Source organism: Meleagris gallopavo, chromosome 8 (assembly GCF_905368555.1).
Source record: "Meleagris gallopavo chromosome 8, MGAL_WU_HG_1.1, whole genome shotgun sequence".
Classification (NCBI taxonomy): Eukaryota; Metazoa; Chordata; class Aves; order Galliformes; family Phasianidae; genus Meleagris; species Meleagris gallopavo.
In genome coordinates this window covers 27905919-27920761 of record NC_139411.1, presented here as the reverse complement: position 1 = coordinate 27920761, position 14843 = coordinate 27905919, and the positions used below count along the sequence as shown (strand labels likewise).

The 14843-nt window shown below is 36.5% G+C and overlaps 1 protein-coding gene across 2 annotated transcripts in view; it reads right to left on the bottom strand.

The window, feature by feature from the left end:
• Nucleotides 1–4833: 4833 nt before the first annotated feature.
• Nucleotides 4834–14843, bottom strand: part of ATRNL1 (attractin like 1) — a 435859-nt gene continuing 425849 nt past the window's right edge. For both annotated transcript variants that reach the window (XM_085230233.1, XM_085230232.1), the window contains one exon: nucleotides 4834–8351. In XM_085230233.1, coding sequence (XP_085086359.1) covers nucleotides 8227–8351 — 125 coding nt within the window. In that variant the 3' untranslated portion in view covers nucleotides 4834–8226. The remainder of the gene's footprint in view (nucleotides 8352–14843) is intronic.

The window sequence follows — 14843 nt, the reverse complement described above, 5'->3', positions numbered from 1 at the left end:
GTTCATAGTCATGAATCTAATGCAAATGGGAAGCCTAAAGATTTAACATCAGAGCTCATTCTTCTGCGTAACTAATGGTGGTATCACTCTGCAGAGAGGAATTAATGATGTAATGTTAAACCACAGAAACCTCAATAGGGATCCAGCATCCCATCCTCATGGCTACTTCATCCCTCAGAGGTAGGGAGGGAACAGGAGAGGTGGGACCAAGGTGGTCTGCCACCATTTCACTCCATGAAACAGCACAGCTGTGCTGAGTTTTTTCTCAAAGCAGTCAAACTGCTTTTATGTGAGCAGAATCACTCTACATTTGAAGATAATGTACCATATTGACCCCTTGTTTGGGCTTATGTGGAACACTGTTTCCGAACCAGGGTTAACTCCTGAACTGCCTAGGTCCATTAAACCTGGGGCAACCATGTCACACAGAGAGCCATAACTGTTTGCCTGAGACAGCTGGCACAGTTTTCAGGTACACATATTGAATATAGATCTCTGATTTATGTTCAAGTCCCCTATGGCTGCTTATACCAAGTCCAGAGAGAAACTGCTCAGACAGAACATCAACTGGGTGAATAAGAGGCAACTTTTTTTTATAGGTAGATACAATTCTGTGAGGGATCTCACTTGCAACGGGGAAAAAAATAATTTAAATAACAGTCTGATATTCTTTTGGAAGTAATCTACACCTCTGTATCTTCACTGGAACGACACTCAGAATAGCAACATCTCTTTTCCTCTACTTGATCCACTAGTAAAGAAAAATTTCCTTTAGGCAAGAGTCTAGATACACCACAAAGAGAAGTCAAAAAAAAAAAAAAAAACCCTCAGGCTCCTAGAGGATACAACTCTCTTTATGCAAAAAAGGTATTACATATATTTGCAAGGAAAACACAGATCTTGATCCAAACTAACACTTCTACAGCAGAAGCATATACACGCACGTGAAAGCACAAATATACTGTTTGGGTAAATATGGATTAGGTTAAACCTTTATGTTTTCTTTCCTCCCTTGAAACAGGACTTTGCCTGTACATCACACTCCCTACAATTCCATATCAGAAAGTAAAATGTCCTGTTGCTTAATGGTTTTTATTTTACTTATTTAAAGTTTAATAAAGCCATTTTTGTATGGGTTGAAATCATAACCTGTATGAAATTCCATCATCTCCTAATAGCCTTCCCACTGGCTATTAGATAAAATGGGAGATGCTTAAGAAAAGAATGGAGTTGGAAGACTTGGAATGTTTCAAGTGCATACAGTTCTAAAGAATCTAGAATGCCACACAGGGGAATGGGAATGACTGTGTTAGTATCAAAAGTTAAAAGTTGTTTCATTGAAGAGTATAATTAAGCATATGCTACAAATAAAACTTACAAAATCTGAGGGATTCAGGAACCAGTAAGTAGCAGCTACAGACCAGTTTGAAGCTTTGGAATATTTCTATATGAAGTGAACAGAGGCTGATGATGTGCAAGTTGATCAGAGATACAGTAAAAGAACTGCTGAATAAGCTAAGAGCATTAATTCCAGAAAATAGAGATAAAAGCAGTTGGAAAGGAATTGGGATCAGCATGTGGCAAGGACTGCATATCTTCAGTGCTTGGATCAGATTCATGATGAGACTGCACCAAAAGAAAAAGACAAGACAATAAGGCAAAGCAAAAGACAGTATTTGAACGGCATGGTGGCAAAGACGAAGCAGAAAAGGAATGCTAATGCCAGCGATCACTTATGAGACAACTTGGATTTGGAGGAAAGAGTGTCAATTTATTGCAAACCTGCTGAGAAATGAAAATATTTTATTTTCAAAAAAGGAAGTTGCAGAAAGAGTGACCAGAATTGTTTGTGGAAGTGACTTCTGAAGGGATCAAGGACTTGCTACTTGGTTCTTACCTTTGGGGAACAGTTCTGTGCCACATGTTTGCATGGTTGCATATTAAGTTATTAAAAGCAAGAAGATGTAAATAAAATCATAGACTGTGCAGAGCAATTCTGTTGGTTTCATAGATCTGAGACAGTTTCAGAGCAGCGACAAATGGTTTTCAGAAATGGAATGTAAATGCTGGTGTGCTGCCTCTTTTTTAAAATTTTATAAAGCTCTCACAGGTTTTTTTTTTGTTGTTGTTAATTTAATGAAGAAGAAACTGTTCACTATAGGGAATTCTGAAAGAAGACTCTACCAAATGTTAAATATTTTCCTGAGATATTTGATAAGATGTAAAACTATCATCAGGATGAATACACAGAGATTTCAAGAACTCTTATGATGCTATATCATAGCCCTTGAGCTACACTGGAAGGATTTATAACTTCACAAAATGGTTTTAAAAAGGCATACTCAGTATTTGCAATGAGGAAGATGGAGCATGAAGAAGGTGTAAAATCCCTGGCCTACATAACATAACCGAGGACTTAAGGCATGGAAATATGTTATCCTCAATATTCATCAACATGGTTAAAATGGTACAATTACTGACGTTTTCAGAACTTCAAAGAAACTTCAAAATTGTGAAGCAACTTTGAGAGTCTGTCGTCTGAACAATTGTGAATGAAGCAGAAGGCGTTGTACAAAAATAGATAATAAAGTAGAAAAACAAAGTAAAATCAGACACGTAGAAAATTTAATTAACCAAAGAGATCAGTAAGCTCAATGGTTTTGTAAACAGCAGGAATTTACCAACAGGAGGAAATTGACCTCAACAGTAAAAACTAAGAGCAAATTCTGGGTTCTCCCACAATAGTCGTCTCAGAAAGTAAGAAAACTTTCAAACCTACCAGCAAATGTTTACTTTTTTCTTCCCTTCATTAAGTATGCCCCTAGTTTGAGTAGAGAAAACTGCAACATCTAGCACTATAAATAACTGCTAAATAACGTAATAACAAAAATATACTTAGTGCTCATATGGTACCTGTTATTTTTAGAGAACTAAAAAGATCTGAGTGCTCTCTAAACATTAATTAATCTTCAATATTCCCTTGTCATTAGTAAGGTTAAATTTTATCATTCCCAAGTATTTAGTTAGGAAATCTAAAGTAGAAGAAAATGATTTAACACATTCCAACTATCTATTTGGCAGCAGAAACAAAATTACCTATATTAATACATTTGGAAAGATTTTTATACTGGAACATTTGCCTTTCTGTGCTTTAAGAACTGGGGAAGGAAGGACTTGCAGGAATGTTAACAGATTTCATTTCTGAATGAAGGTATTGGAATGCAGACAACTTGTGTACGCTCTATCATAGAAAACTGTTCATGGAAGTAATACTAAACATTAGTTTCCATTACCATGCTTATTTTTTTGTGCAGATTTAATAACTGAGTATCTTAAAAGAACTTTAGGACTTCAGATGAAAAAAAAATTCTTGATGTTGACCAACAAAAATCAAGACAGAGCAAGGATTTTTTTTGCTTTTTTTTTTTTACAAACACTGACCTGGAAGAGAATGTTTAACCGAAGAATCAGATCCTCAGTAGAATAAGGCCAATATCTTCTAGATCCGGAAGCATGCTTGAAGATCTCCATCTTTTTCTTTTCTTGCATCTTGTGTAATAAAAAATATGTATTAGAAAATAAAAATTGCTAAAATGGGAAGAGAAAAGATAAACATCTTTTTGACAGTTTCATCCAAAATAGAAAAGCAAAAAGTAATCGTTAAATGAGCAACAACTCTCTCAAACTCTAATAAGCTAACTGAAATATTAACTCTGTCCTGAACTCAGCATGGAAAACCTGTTACAGAAAAATATATTAAAAAGCAAAGACATTAAGGGATAGAAGGTGCATGCCTTACTTTATGCACTCAGTCTTGGACTCTCTGAAAATCACAAATCACAGATTGGTAACTCCATGGAAGAGCATTATCTTTTCAGCAGTTTAAATGGACTTCTATATCCTCACTCATAAGGACAAAAACATTTAGACTTCATTTCTGCAAAAGTACCCATAAAGAGACACACAGCAGTCCCTAATTCAGTTGAAGTTTTCTGGCTCTTTAACAAAACGTGTGAGGAAATAAGAAAAAATGGTGTGATTTAGATCAATTGTACTGTCACTAACATAGCCGCAAATATAAATGCTTCCTGAGAGTTTTAATGTCTTTTTTTTCTTCTCTGATCATCATTCCCCTATTGCATTCTCATATTCAAATCTTGCTACTTATAAATATTTGAAGTGGTGCAAAGAGATCTTTTTACCTAAGCATGACAACAGCCTCAAATGGCATGACTGAAGAAGTATCCATGAATGGAATTCTGGGGTAATAACAGCCTATTCACTTTGGAGTAAATTTCTGAGGGTTACTAGAATTTCTAATAAATAAACAAGATGCTGACTGTCAACATCAGAAATAGTGGTAGCTAATACGGCCATACATGTAATAATAAGAAATGCAAGTAAGCATTTCGAAAGCGAAATAACATTAAATGAAGAAAAAAACAAACCAAAAACAATTCTGATCTATTCGAGTCTAGGTTCTGTAAGGCTCACTTCAGGCAGCTTTTAGTATTTAACAAACTAGTACAGCTGAAGCCAGTATGGGAAGTTTTGGCCACCTGTAGATGATGGGAGTTTTGCTACTGCTGTCAATGGAACCACGTCTATTAGAAGCATATAAATATCCCCAAGTGGTCTATGCTTTGATCTAGAAACTATTGCATAATTATAACTACATAATTATAACTATATGCATAATTGCAAACTACAGCTTTTCAGATAATTCTGTACCTTAAAGACTGAAAAGTTAAGAGTTAATTTATTGAATTTCTTCCAGTAATACCAAGCATAGAACATCTTTACATTAAAAAAGAGAGGGGATTGTTAATTACCTTTAACAGAGAATTTACCTTTATTGTCAAGAAACCTTTCAGATACTTTTAAAAAAAATTGGCAATGAAATTAGATACATAATGAGTTTATAGTTAAAATTAATGCTACGAAGACTGAACGCCTGTTAAAGCAATCTCAAACTAAAATTCTTACCATCAGGATTCCAGCTCCCTGCATTAGATTAGTTAGAAAAGAACTATTGCAGATTTTACACATAACAAATACAAAATTTCAGTTAGACTGGATGATCTTGGAGGTCTTTTCCAACCTTGGTGATTCTATAAAAGTCTCAATGTAATCTTGTCCAAAATTGTCAGCTTGGGAAGAGGGGAAAGGACTTTAATTATAAAGAGAATAGTCAGCTATGAAAATTTTCAAATCAGATAAATGTGAATTTTCCCAGTTAGCAGTATCTTAATTGACGTCTCTGGAATTTAGCATTTTCTAATGTGTTATCTATACATACACAGATTTTATTCGGGTAATTTTAGGACTTAGTATAAATATACAGGTTCGAGGAAGAAATGAAGGACAGTCCATGCTACTATGGGTAGTCTATCTCATACTTTGACCAGTAGCTCATAGCTGCTGAATTTCCCTCAGCAGAATGGATGGGGGTGGGGGTGGAATCCTGACAATCAAAACTTCACTGTGGGTTTACTTTCCAGAACAGCATTTAGTCATTTATTTTTCATCCAACATAAATCACATTCGGGTTAAAAAAAGGCCATTCAACATTTTCTGGCTCTAAGAAAGAGGTCAAAAGTTAATCTTGGAAAGCAGGATTGAACAAAATTGGCTTTCTCGTGAAGCAATCATAATGTGATAGTTGATAAAACGTCTCATCTGATGTGCAGTGGTCATTATTAAAAGTTAGGAGTTGACAACAACTGTCAGAATCTAGATATCAGACGTATCATTATTTTTACACCTTTAAAATAGAAAGCAATAAAAGTTACTCTGAAATATTGGTTTAAGATATGTTGGCAAACTTCTGGTATTTAAATGTGGCCATTATATAACTATTTCTCTCTTTATATTTTATTATACGTCTTTACTAATCTGCATGCAATCAGGGGCCCTAGAAGAAAGTTGCATTAGGAGAAAACGTTCTCAGAATACACGAAAATGTTGAATGAACTTACGACAAACATGCTTTTCTTCTACAATAAAGTAACATTTTTAATTGTTAACACAATAAAATAGACTAATATTTGCCCATCTTCAATGTTGCAATAAAATATTTTAATCCCTTTAAAATTCGTATCTGCTTTTCAAGTAATTGTCAAACTCTGGTTGAGATACAGAGGAATGTAATCCTTTGTGAGTACAGTCAAAACTGCTCTACAAGAAAAAATGATCTTTCTGTGGTTTCCAGTACATTCACAAAACACACACTTTATAATTCTTATGTGAAATGTTTAGGTTGAGGATAATAGAGAGCTTGGAAAATATTCCAGACAAGTGGTTCTCTCCTTTTCATAAGTGTATGCGTCATATATAAACCAGTTCCACTGTCTTGCATTCATTTGAACAGATCAACTTGAAAACTGACAGAAAGGGTTGTTTACAAAGGACTGTTTTTTTTCACAATATTAATAGTAGTATTGATTGAAAGTTCCCAATAGCAGCTTTAAGAAGGAGTTTTTTAAATTTTAAGATACAAGAGACTGAGGGCAGAATAGGCAATAAAAGTCACAAGATTGTGATGGCATTATTTTAGGATAATAATCTTAACATATGAAAGTACTGAAGCAATCATGCCAGCATAAGAAATAATTATACCATAATTCATAAGTGCATAATTTATCAAAACAATAGAGCAGTCATGGTTAGATGCAACCTAATATTGCTGTATAAGATATAACTACACACTGTACAATCGTTCCTTTTTATAGTTATTTTTACATTTAGTCCTCACCCAAATTAAGCTGAGTACTTCAAGATATGAATGGCATTACAAAATAAACACAAACCACAACAGGGCTTTATTACTGCTACTGCACCACCATGGCATGCAAGTAACTATGTAGTCAACTATAAACAGTAAAATGTCTTCATTTTCCTGAAATAAAAAGAACATGAAAAATACAGATATAGTAGTAAACATCAATTATCTTTTTATATCTTTCATATTTATCAAAAGTCTATCATTACATGAAGAATTTATACCTCTGTATCGCTCTTCTGTACTCGTATGGTGGCAAATTTGGAGCTGAGAAACTACACTTTCAACAAGCTCATACAAAACTACTAGTTTCATTTTATACTGCTGTCAACGTGCAATGCAGAAATGAGAACATGACATGTCTGCTACCTACTCCCTAGCATTCTCTTACTTTTTTATGTTCATGAATTTGAGTAAATTAAAAGACTGAGGGCCATTAAAACTGTTTGCTAGGTTATCTATTGTGGTGATCAAGCCCACCACAGGCAAAAAGGAAAATCCTTCATCTTTTTTTCTCTTTCTGAGTACTGATAGTGTGAAGATCCATCCTGGATGTTGAATTTCAGAACCACTGCTGGAACCGACTTGGATTTCTAAATAACTATTTAATTTCAATTTTGGTGTACAGGCTTTGAAAGAGGCTGAGATGAAACTCTGCAGCTGGAAGAACAAAACCATCAGAAAACCATACTGGTCTATTAAACAAAGTGCTGCCTGGGATTCATTTCTTCAGTTTGGAGGTGAGGACAATTCATAGACACTAGATAATTTCAATACTGAAATGAAGCCGCTATATTACTGTAGAGTAAAAGAAAGCTAAACTTGGAGACTCTTGGAAAAAATGCCAAACTTGACTGAAGAAGAAACTTCCCCATGCTCAACCAATTTTTCTAATGAATTAGCTGTAGTAGAAGTCCCATGTGAGCTCTGCTGCTTACCTGCTTTGGGCAATGATAAAAGAACACCTAAATCCAAATGTTCCTCTGTAGTTCCTGCTTACTGGAAAGACATCTTAATGCCGATTACAAGGAAAGAACTGTACAATTCTCATTGTTACATAAAGCTATACAAAAGTGTCCTTTAGCTTATGGAATTTGTTTAAATTTCAATTATACAATTTCCCTCTACATTACAAAACAATGTACAGTTTTTCCTAGTTCTGTTCCAGGATTTTCTCTGCTCTGATATGTTCAGGATTAAGAATGCTAGGTATTTTATTTAATGTTTTGTTGATATCAGAATCCATTATTTTTATTAAAGCTCATCAGATATACCTACCATAGATTTGTTCTGCTTTGGGGTATAGTAGGCTGTGACTATAACAGAGTACCTCATATATTCATTCATAGTTTTGCCTCCATAAAAACTGAGGCTGTAGTATAGCTTTCAATGGAAGCCATTTAAAAAGAAAACATTACAGAATATACAATTGCAGTTTTTGAATTTCAGACACAAGTTCCTTGACGTGTTGAAAGATGATGTTTTCTATTTCTGACTCCTGAACTCTTATCTTTACACTCCGCAGGCTTCTGTTGTGAAATGTCTATCAGTGCACTTGCAATTGCAAGACCTGTAAGACAAATAAAGGGAAAACAACATTTAATGCCCAGCTTTCATAAGAAGACTTCCATAGCACTGTCGTGGTTCCCTTTGTGCACATTTTCCCAGAAGGGATTGACTTTATTTTAGAGTTAGATAACAAGCTCTCACTTTCTGAAATGCTACCTTATTACAGTGAAGTAAAGGAGAAGGAAAAATGTGCAGTTAAGAGACCAGACTGGGAAGCAGGAAAACTGAGTTCCATTTAAGTCTCTTTGATTTTTTTGTGTGATATTAGCTTCACCTTTCTTTGTAAATGTTTTCTATGTTATGTGGACCAGGAGCTCTGACACAGATTTTCTCTGATTAAATATCTGTGCTTTGCATTTACAAATGGATGAAGATATCAAATCTGAAAATAAAAGTAAAATGGAGACCAGTTAGTACAAAATTTTACTCTTGAATATTTCCCTTTGCAATATATGCGCCTTTCAGCCCCAAGAGCTTTGTATTTACCGTGCAGAGAAACATATGAAAATCTTTCACAATGCACAAGCTTATGAACAGAGAGTGAAAAGTGATGGTGTCAGTTTGTGGTGAGTTTAAATGTGGTCAACCAGCCAAAGCTGTTCCAAACTGTGGCTGTCAATATTTCATGAGCTGCTACAATCTTAGCAGAGTATTACAGTGTATTGGAAAGGGTATGGACAGGTATGCCTAGGAAATGAGTAGTATAAGAATTCACACTTCCATTTGATAGTTACTCAAATGCTTCATCAATAGTAGCTCTAAAATTTTTGATTCACAAAGGTGATACTTCAATGAAATGGATTAGGTGTCTTCACATCATTCATATGTTATACTCCATTATGGCCACAATAAAACTGTGACAGTTATATCTACCAAAGCACATTTAAATATACCCATAATACAGGCAAAGAAGCTGCTGGTTCTCCATAGCACCCAATACATCTTAGTCTCTCAATCATCCTGAAGAATTTATGCTATTGCATATGGTAACACTATCATTCTTATTTCAGAAATGCTGCAATGATAAATGTGCAGACAGCTTTTTGAAAATTCATAGCATTATACCGTAAAATGCTACCAACAGCTATCACAGGATATGTAGGAGCCAAGATTAATTAAGTCTTTTTTCTCACATACAGACACATTTTTTAGTAGACATAATTTTTGAAATCTTCATGGCACCTTTAAAATATCAGATGTGTCTGGTATTAGAAAATTTAATTCTGATGCTTGCTTACACATGATCCTGGGCTTAGGGAGGAAGAACACTAAATGGAATGAATGTTATTAGGAAAACAGGCTTTACATTTTTTATAAAATATTTACAGAATCACAGAATCACAGAATTGTAGGGGTTGGAAGGGACCTCTAGACATCATTGAGACCAACGCCCCTGCCAAAGCAGGTTCCCTACACCAGGTCGCACAGGTAGGCGTTCAGGCGAGACTTGAATAACTCCAGAGAAGGAGACTCCACAACCTCCCTGGGCAGCCTGTTCCAGTGCTCTGTCACCCTCACCGTGAAGAAGTTCTTACGCACATTTGTGCGAAACTTCCTGTGCTGCAGCTTATGTCCGTTTCCCCTCGTCCTGTCTCCATGTACCACCGAAAAGAGACTGGCCTCACCGCTATGGCCGCCACTCCTCAGATATTTATAAACCTGGATCAGGTCCCCTCTCAATCTTCTTTTCTCAAGGCTAAACAGACCCAGTTCACTCAGCCTTTCTTCATAGGGGAGATGCTCCAGGCCCTTCACCATCTTTGTGGCCCTCCGCTGGATTCTTTCCAAGAGATCCCTGTTTTTTGTACTGAGGAGCCCAGAATTGGACACAGTACTCCAGATGAGGCCTTACCAGGGCAGAGTAGAGGGGGAGGATCACCTCCCTCGACCTGCTGGACACGCTCTTTTTAATGCACCCCAGAATGCCATTGGCCTTTTTGGCCACGAGGGCACACTGCTGGCTCATGGCCAACCTGTCGTCCACCAGGACGCCCAGGTCCCTCTCTGCAGAGCTCCTCTCCAGCAGTTCAACCCCCAGCCTGTATTGGTGCATGCAATTATTCCTCCCTAGGTGTAATACCCTACGCTTGCTTTTGTTGAACCTCATCCGGTTTCTTACTGCCCAGCTCTCCAGCCTGTCCAGGTCTCGCTGAATGGCAGCACAGCCTTCAGGCATGTCAACCAATCCTCCCAACTTCGTATCATCAGCAAACTTGCTGAGGGTGGCCACTATCCCCTCATCAAGGTCATTGATGAAGATGTTGAACAAGACCAGACCCAGCACAGACCCCTGGGGGACACCACTGGTTACAGGTCTCCAGCCAGACTCTGCACCACCAACGACGATCCTCTGCGCTCTGCCAGTCAGCCAGTTCTCAACCCACCTCACTGTCCACTCGTCTATCCCACACTTCCTCAGCTTTGTTATAAGGATATCGTGGGAGACAGTATCAAATGCCTTTCTAAAATCAAGGTAGACTACATCTACTGCTCTTCCCCCATCCACCCAGCATGTGACAGCATCATAGAAGGCCACCAGGTTGGTCGAGCACGACCTCCCCTTGGTGAACCCATGCTGACTACTCCTGATAACCTCCTTTTCTCCCAGTTGTTTGGAGATGGTATCCAGCACAAGCTGTTCCATCACCTTTCCAGGGACGGAGGTAAGGCTGACAGGCCTATAATTACCCGGATCTTCCTTCTTGCCCTTTTTGAAGACCGGAGTGACATTGGCTATCCTCCAGTCTTCAGGGACCTCCCCTGTTATCCAAGACCTCTCAAAAATGATGGAGAGCGGTTCGGCAATGACCTCCGCCAGCTCCCTCAGTGCGCGTGGATGCACCCCATCAGGTCCCATGGACTTGTGGACCTTAGTACTGCCTAGGCACTCACGCACGTCCTCTTTCCTGACTAAAGGGAAGTCTCCCATTCCTCAGACCCTCTCACTAACCTCCAGGGTGTGGGAAACCATTTAAAAATATGCTTGAATTAATGACACTAGCCTCGCTTTACATAACACTTAGGAAAATAGAAAAACTATTTTTTTTTTTAAATCTAGTGCTGTGCACTGGAATGTACTGGCATGCTGTTAGGGTTCCATTAAAATCAGGTCACTCCAAAAGATCATTTTTCAAACGTCACACAAATCATCTGATGAAATTCATTTATTGTGTTCTCTAAGCCCTGCATAGTTATCAAAGCAATACAATTAACTGCAGGAACGATTAATTATTTCAGACTGGCGGTCTAAAGGAATTTCATTTACCAAGTCAAGCTGATGCACAGACACTGCAAGCAAACAGAATTTGCATCAAAATACAACAGAAAATTTGATAAAAATGACGTGGTTTAAATATTCATTAAACAAAAACACAACACACACACACACACACAGAAAAATAACAAACAATTTCACTTTATTTTCCAGATTTTATATCTAAACAGTGAACGCAAAAACTTTTATATTCATTGAGCTGGAACTGTAAATCCTATAGTGCTATATATCGATTGCCCCTATTCATAAAATAATTCATTTACCCATCTTCCCCAAATGTCTCCATATAAACATTCTACCTACCACCAAACTGGTATTTTCACAACCAGTACATGGTTCCTAGTTGCTTCTGATAAGATCTTGAACAAGTTGGCAGAAAGAAACAGTGGAACCAGTAAGCATTCTACACGCAGAATCAATGGATCACCTCCACTAGTAAAAATTTAAGTCTACTTACACATCTATTTTTATGCTTAGTTTGTTTTTCTACTAAATGTTATAGAAATAACCTGACCTAGTTCTGTGCAGCTATAACGCTTTCTTGCTTGTTTTATGGATATGTATGGAAAGATCATTATGGAGTGGGACCAGTCAAATACATAAGTGGAAAGTTTATTTTTATAAGACATTACTGCATCCACAATGAGAGAAATACCACAGAATGCAATATGAACTTGGTTATCGCTAGCAGAACTATTGTCTTTCCTAATGGAAGTTAAATGGTGGTAGTTTATTCTAAAGAAGTAAGTATCTAATCATAAAATTACTGATGTGTGAATTTATTTTATTTTTTTTACAATTACGCAAAACAATTAATAAGTACAGGAATGAAATACAGCACATCAAATGAGATTGCCTTGAAAAGTGCATTCCCAATTTATGTACAAACAGCATTTTAATTCTGCGTTTAAACAAAAGCATTACAAAAAGTCATTCATTTTGAGATGCTCCCCTCCCAGTCTCTGTAAAAACAGGCGGTACTATATATTTTAATTTTCCAGCAAAACAGCTTCATTAGGCGTGAAAGGTTAATTGCAGGTTTAAGTGCAGTTCAGGGAACAGTGCACGGGTCTGTAGTGAATAGCACAGTCTGCTGCAGGAAGGCTGAGTGCTATAAACTGTTTGCCCCGCTGAAATGTTTTACTACCTCATTTACTAACTGTCTTCTTTTACTGCTTGTATTTGTAGTTCTTCTAAACCTTTAATAGCTACAGTTTTATTTCACTGTAATCAGATTTAAATGGAAATACCCATGCTGGGATGTTTAAATGCTTTTTTTTTTTTTTTTTTTTTCTGATTCTATACAGCTACATTTGAACTGATGTAAGGCTACGCTATCTCTAAAAGTAGAAAAAACTCCAACATTGAAAAAGTTAGTCTTACATGCTGGCTTGCATATTTAAAACCTTTTTTTTTTCTTCTTCCTCTATTGTTCATTTTAATGAGAAAAGCATTGAGTTATTTCTATTACTTTGTCAAAAATAAGGGAACAAAGAATGACCTCAGATTCATGGTTTGGCAGGTAATTGGAAATGTTTTTTTCAATTTAAATATGTATTATTGGGAGATAATAATTGGATAGATGCCTTCACTTGATTAAATTCTCCACGTTTTCATTGTCACACAGAATCAGAAATTCACAATGCTGAAGGCAGTAAAGTAGCTACAGCTCAAGTAGATCAATGAGAATTGTTTGATATTTTAACCAATATTATAATCATTGCTTAAGGTGACCTTAAATAATGAAAACAAAATGACGGCTACCAAAGCGAGACTTAAAGCTGAGAGAGTAAATCATACAGTAATATTTTAATAGCTTCATTCTTCATCACTCAGCAATGTTTGCACTGCTGCTTTTTTGTTGATTCTATAAAAACTTGTTCCTGTACCTGCTCACCTAATATTGGACAGAGTCTTTTTATTATAAATGATCCGTTATGTGATGTTTTTCCATTGTGTAGTGTGCATTGCCTGCACTGCCCATGAATGCACCAACGAATCTAAAGAGCTTGAAGACATTCTGAGCAAGTGGTGAGAATTACAAGCTCGAGTGTCTGATGTAGATGACCATCGCACACAGTGAGCACAACTTCGTGCTTATCTCAATAAAACTTAGTAAGTTACTATGTGGGGAATTTTTATGAGGCCTGTAATTTACTATCATTTCAAGCCTATAAAGATCTTTTTATAAGTACACATCTATATATTACATGAGTATAAATCACATTTATATACAAAAATACCTTGTTAAAAAAGCAGTCTTTTATCATCTACTTCCGAATTTGATGAAATAGATCACATTCACCATAACCTTTGTGGATGCATTCCAGAACAGCATTTATTCTTCACAGGAAACATATTCAGTCACTACAGTGGTTATAATGGTAGAGTAATATAACTTTCAAAAAGGCCATTATTTGGCAAGTGTTTCTAAGTACCCAACGAAAACAGTTCTCTCATTGTATACATGACATTACACTGAGTCTATTCTTATTCAGTTTAATTTTTTGATTAAAAATTCCATACTGTCTTGAACGTTCTGTACTTTTCCTGTTTTCTTATTAACCAAACTTTTTTTTTTTTTCAAATGGTCTAACCTGTGATTAATTTTCACGACTGAAAAGCCCTCAACACTGTGCTATATACATACATGTGCAATAGAGCAAGTCATGAGGGGAGTTAGCCAAAAGGCACATCACAAAGAAACAGAGCAGAGGGAATGATCCACAAAACTCCTAAGTATGTACAGGTATGATACTCAAGTAACTACATTCTTAAAGAAAAGTTGAATCACCTGAAATTCAACACTGGCCAGAGGTGCCATGGAGCTCTAGCCCACAGTATAACTGAGTTCATTTCAGTGTTATAACACAGTCCAGTTCTGCACACAGATCTGAGGGTCCTGATCTAGCTGGTCTATGCAATATTCGGAGTTCACAGACTTAGTCACAGAGAGCAACCATCATAAGCAACTGCCAAGAGTAAATATCTGCATAAACTTTCATACTGCAGTGTTTTTGACTGAGAATTTTTTAAAAGAACAAACTGACAGCACCTCAACATCACAGTCTTTTTATGGGCCTCTCTTCCGTTTGCTTCACAGATACGTATTTTAACAGTACTCTTGCTATGAGAAAGATATATGAAAGAAACAAAACTAACTAGGAAATTACTTTGGGTAAGTAACCTCATCATTTCTTTTTCAATGATAATTTTTGC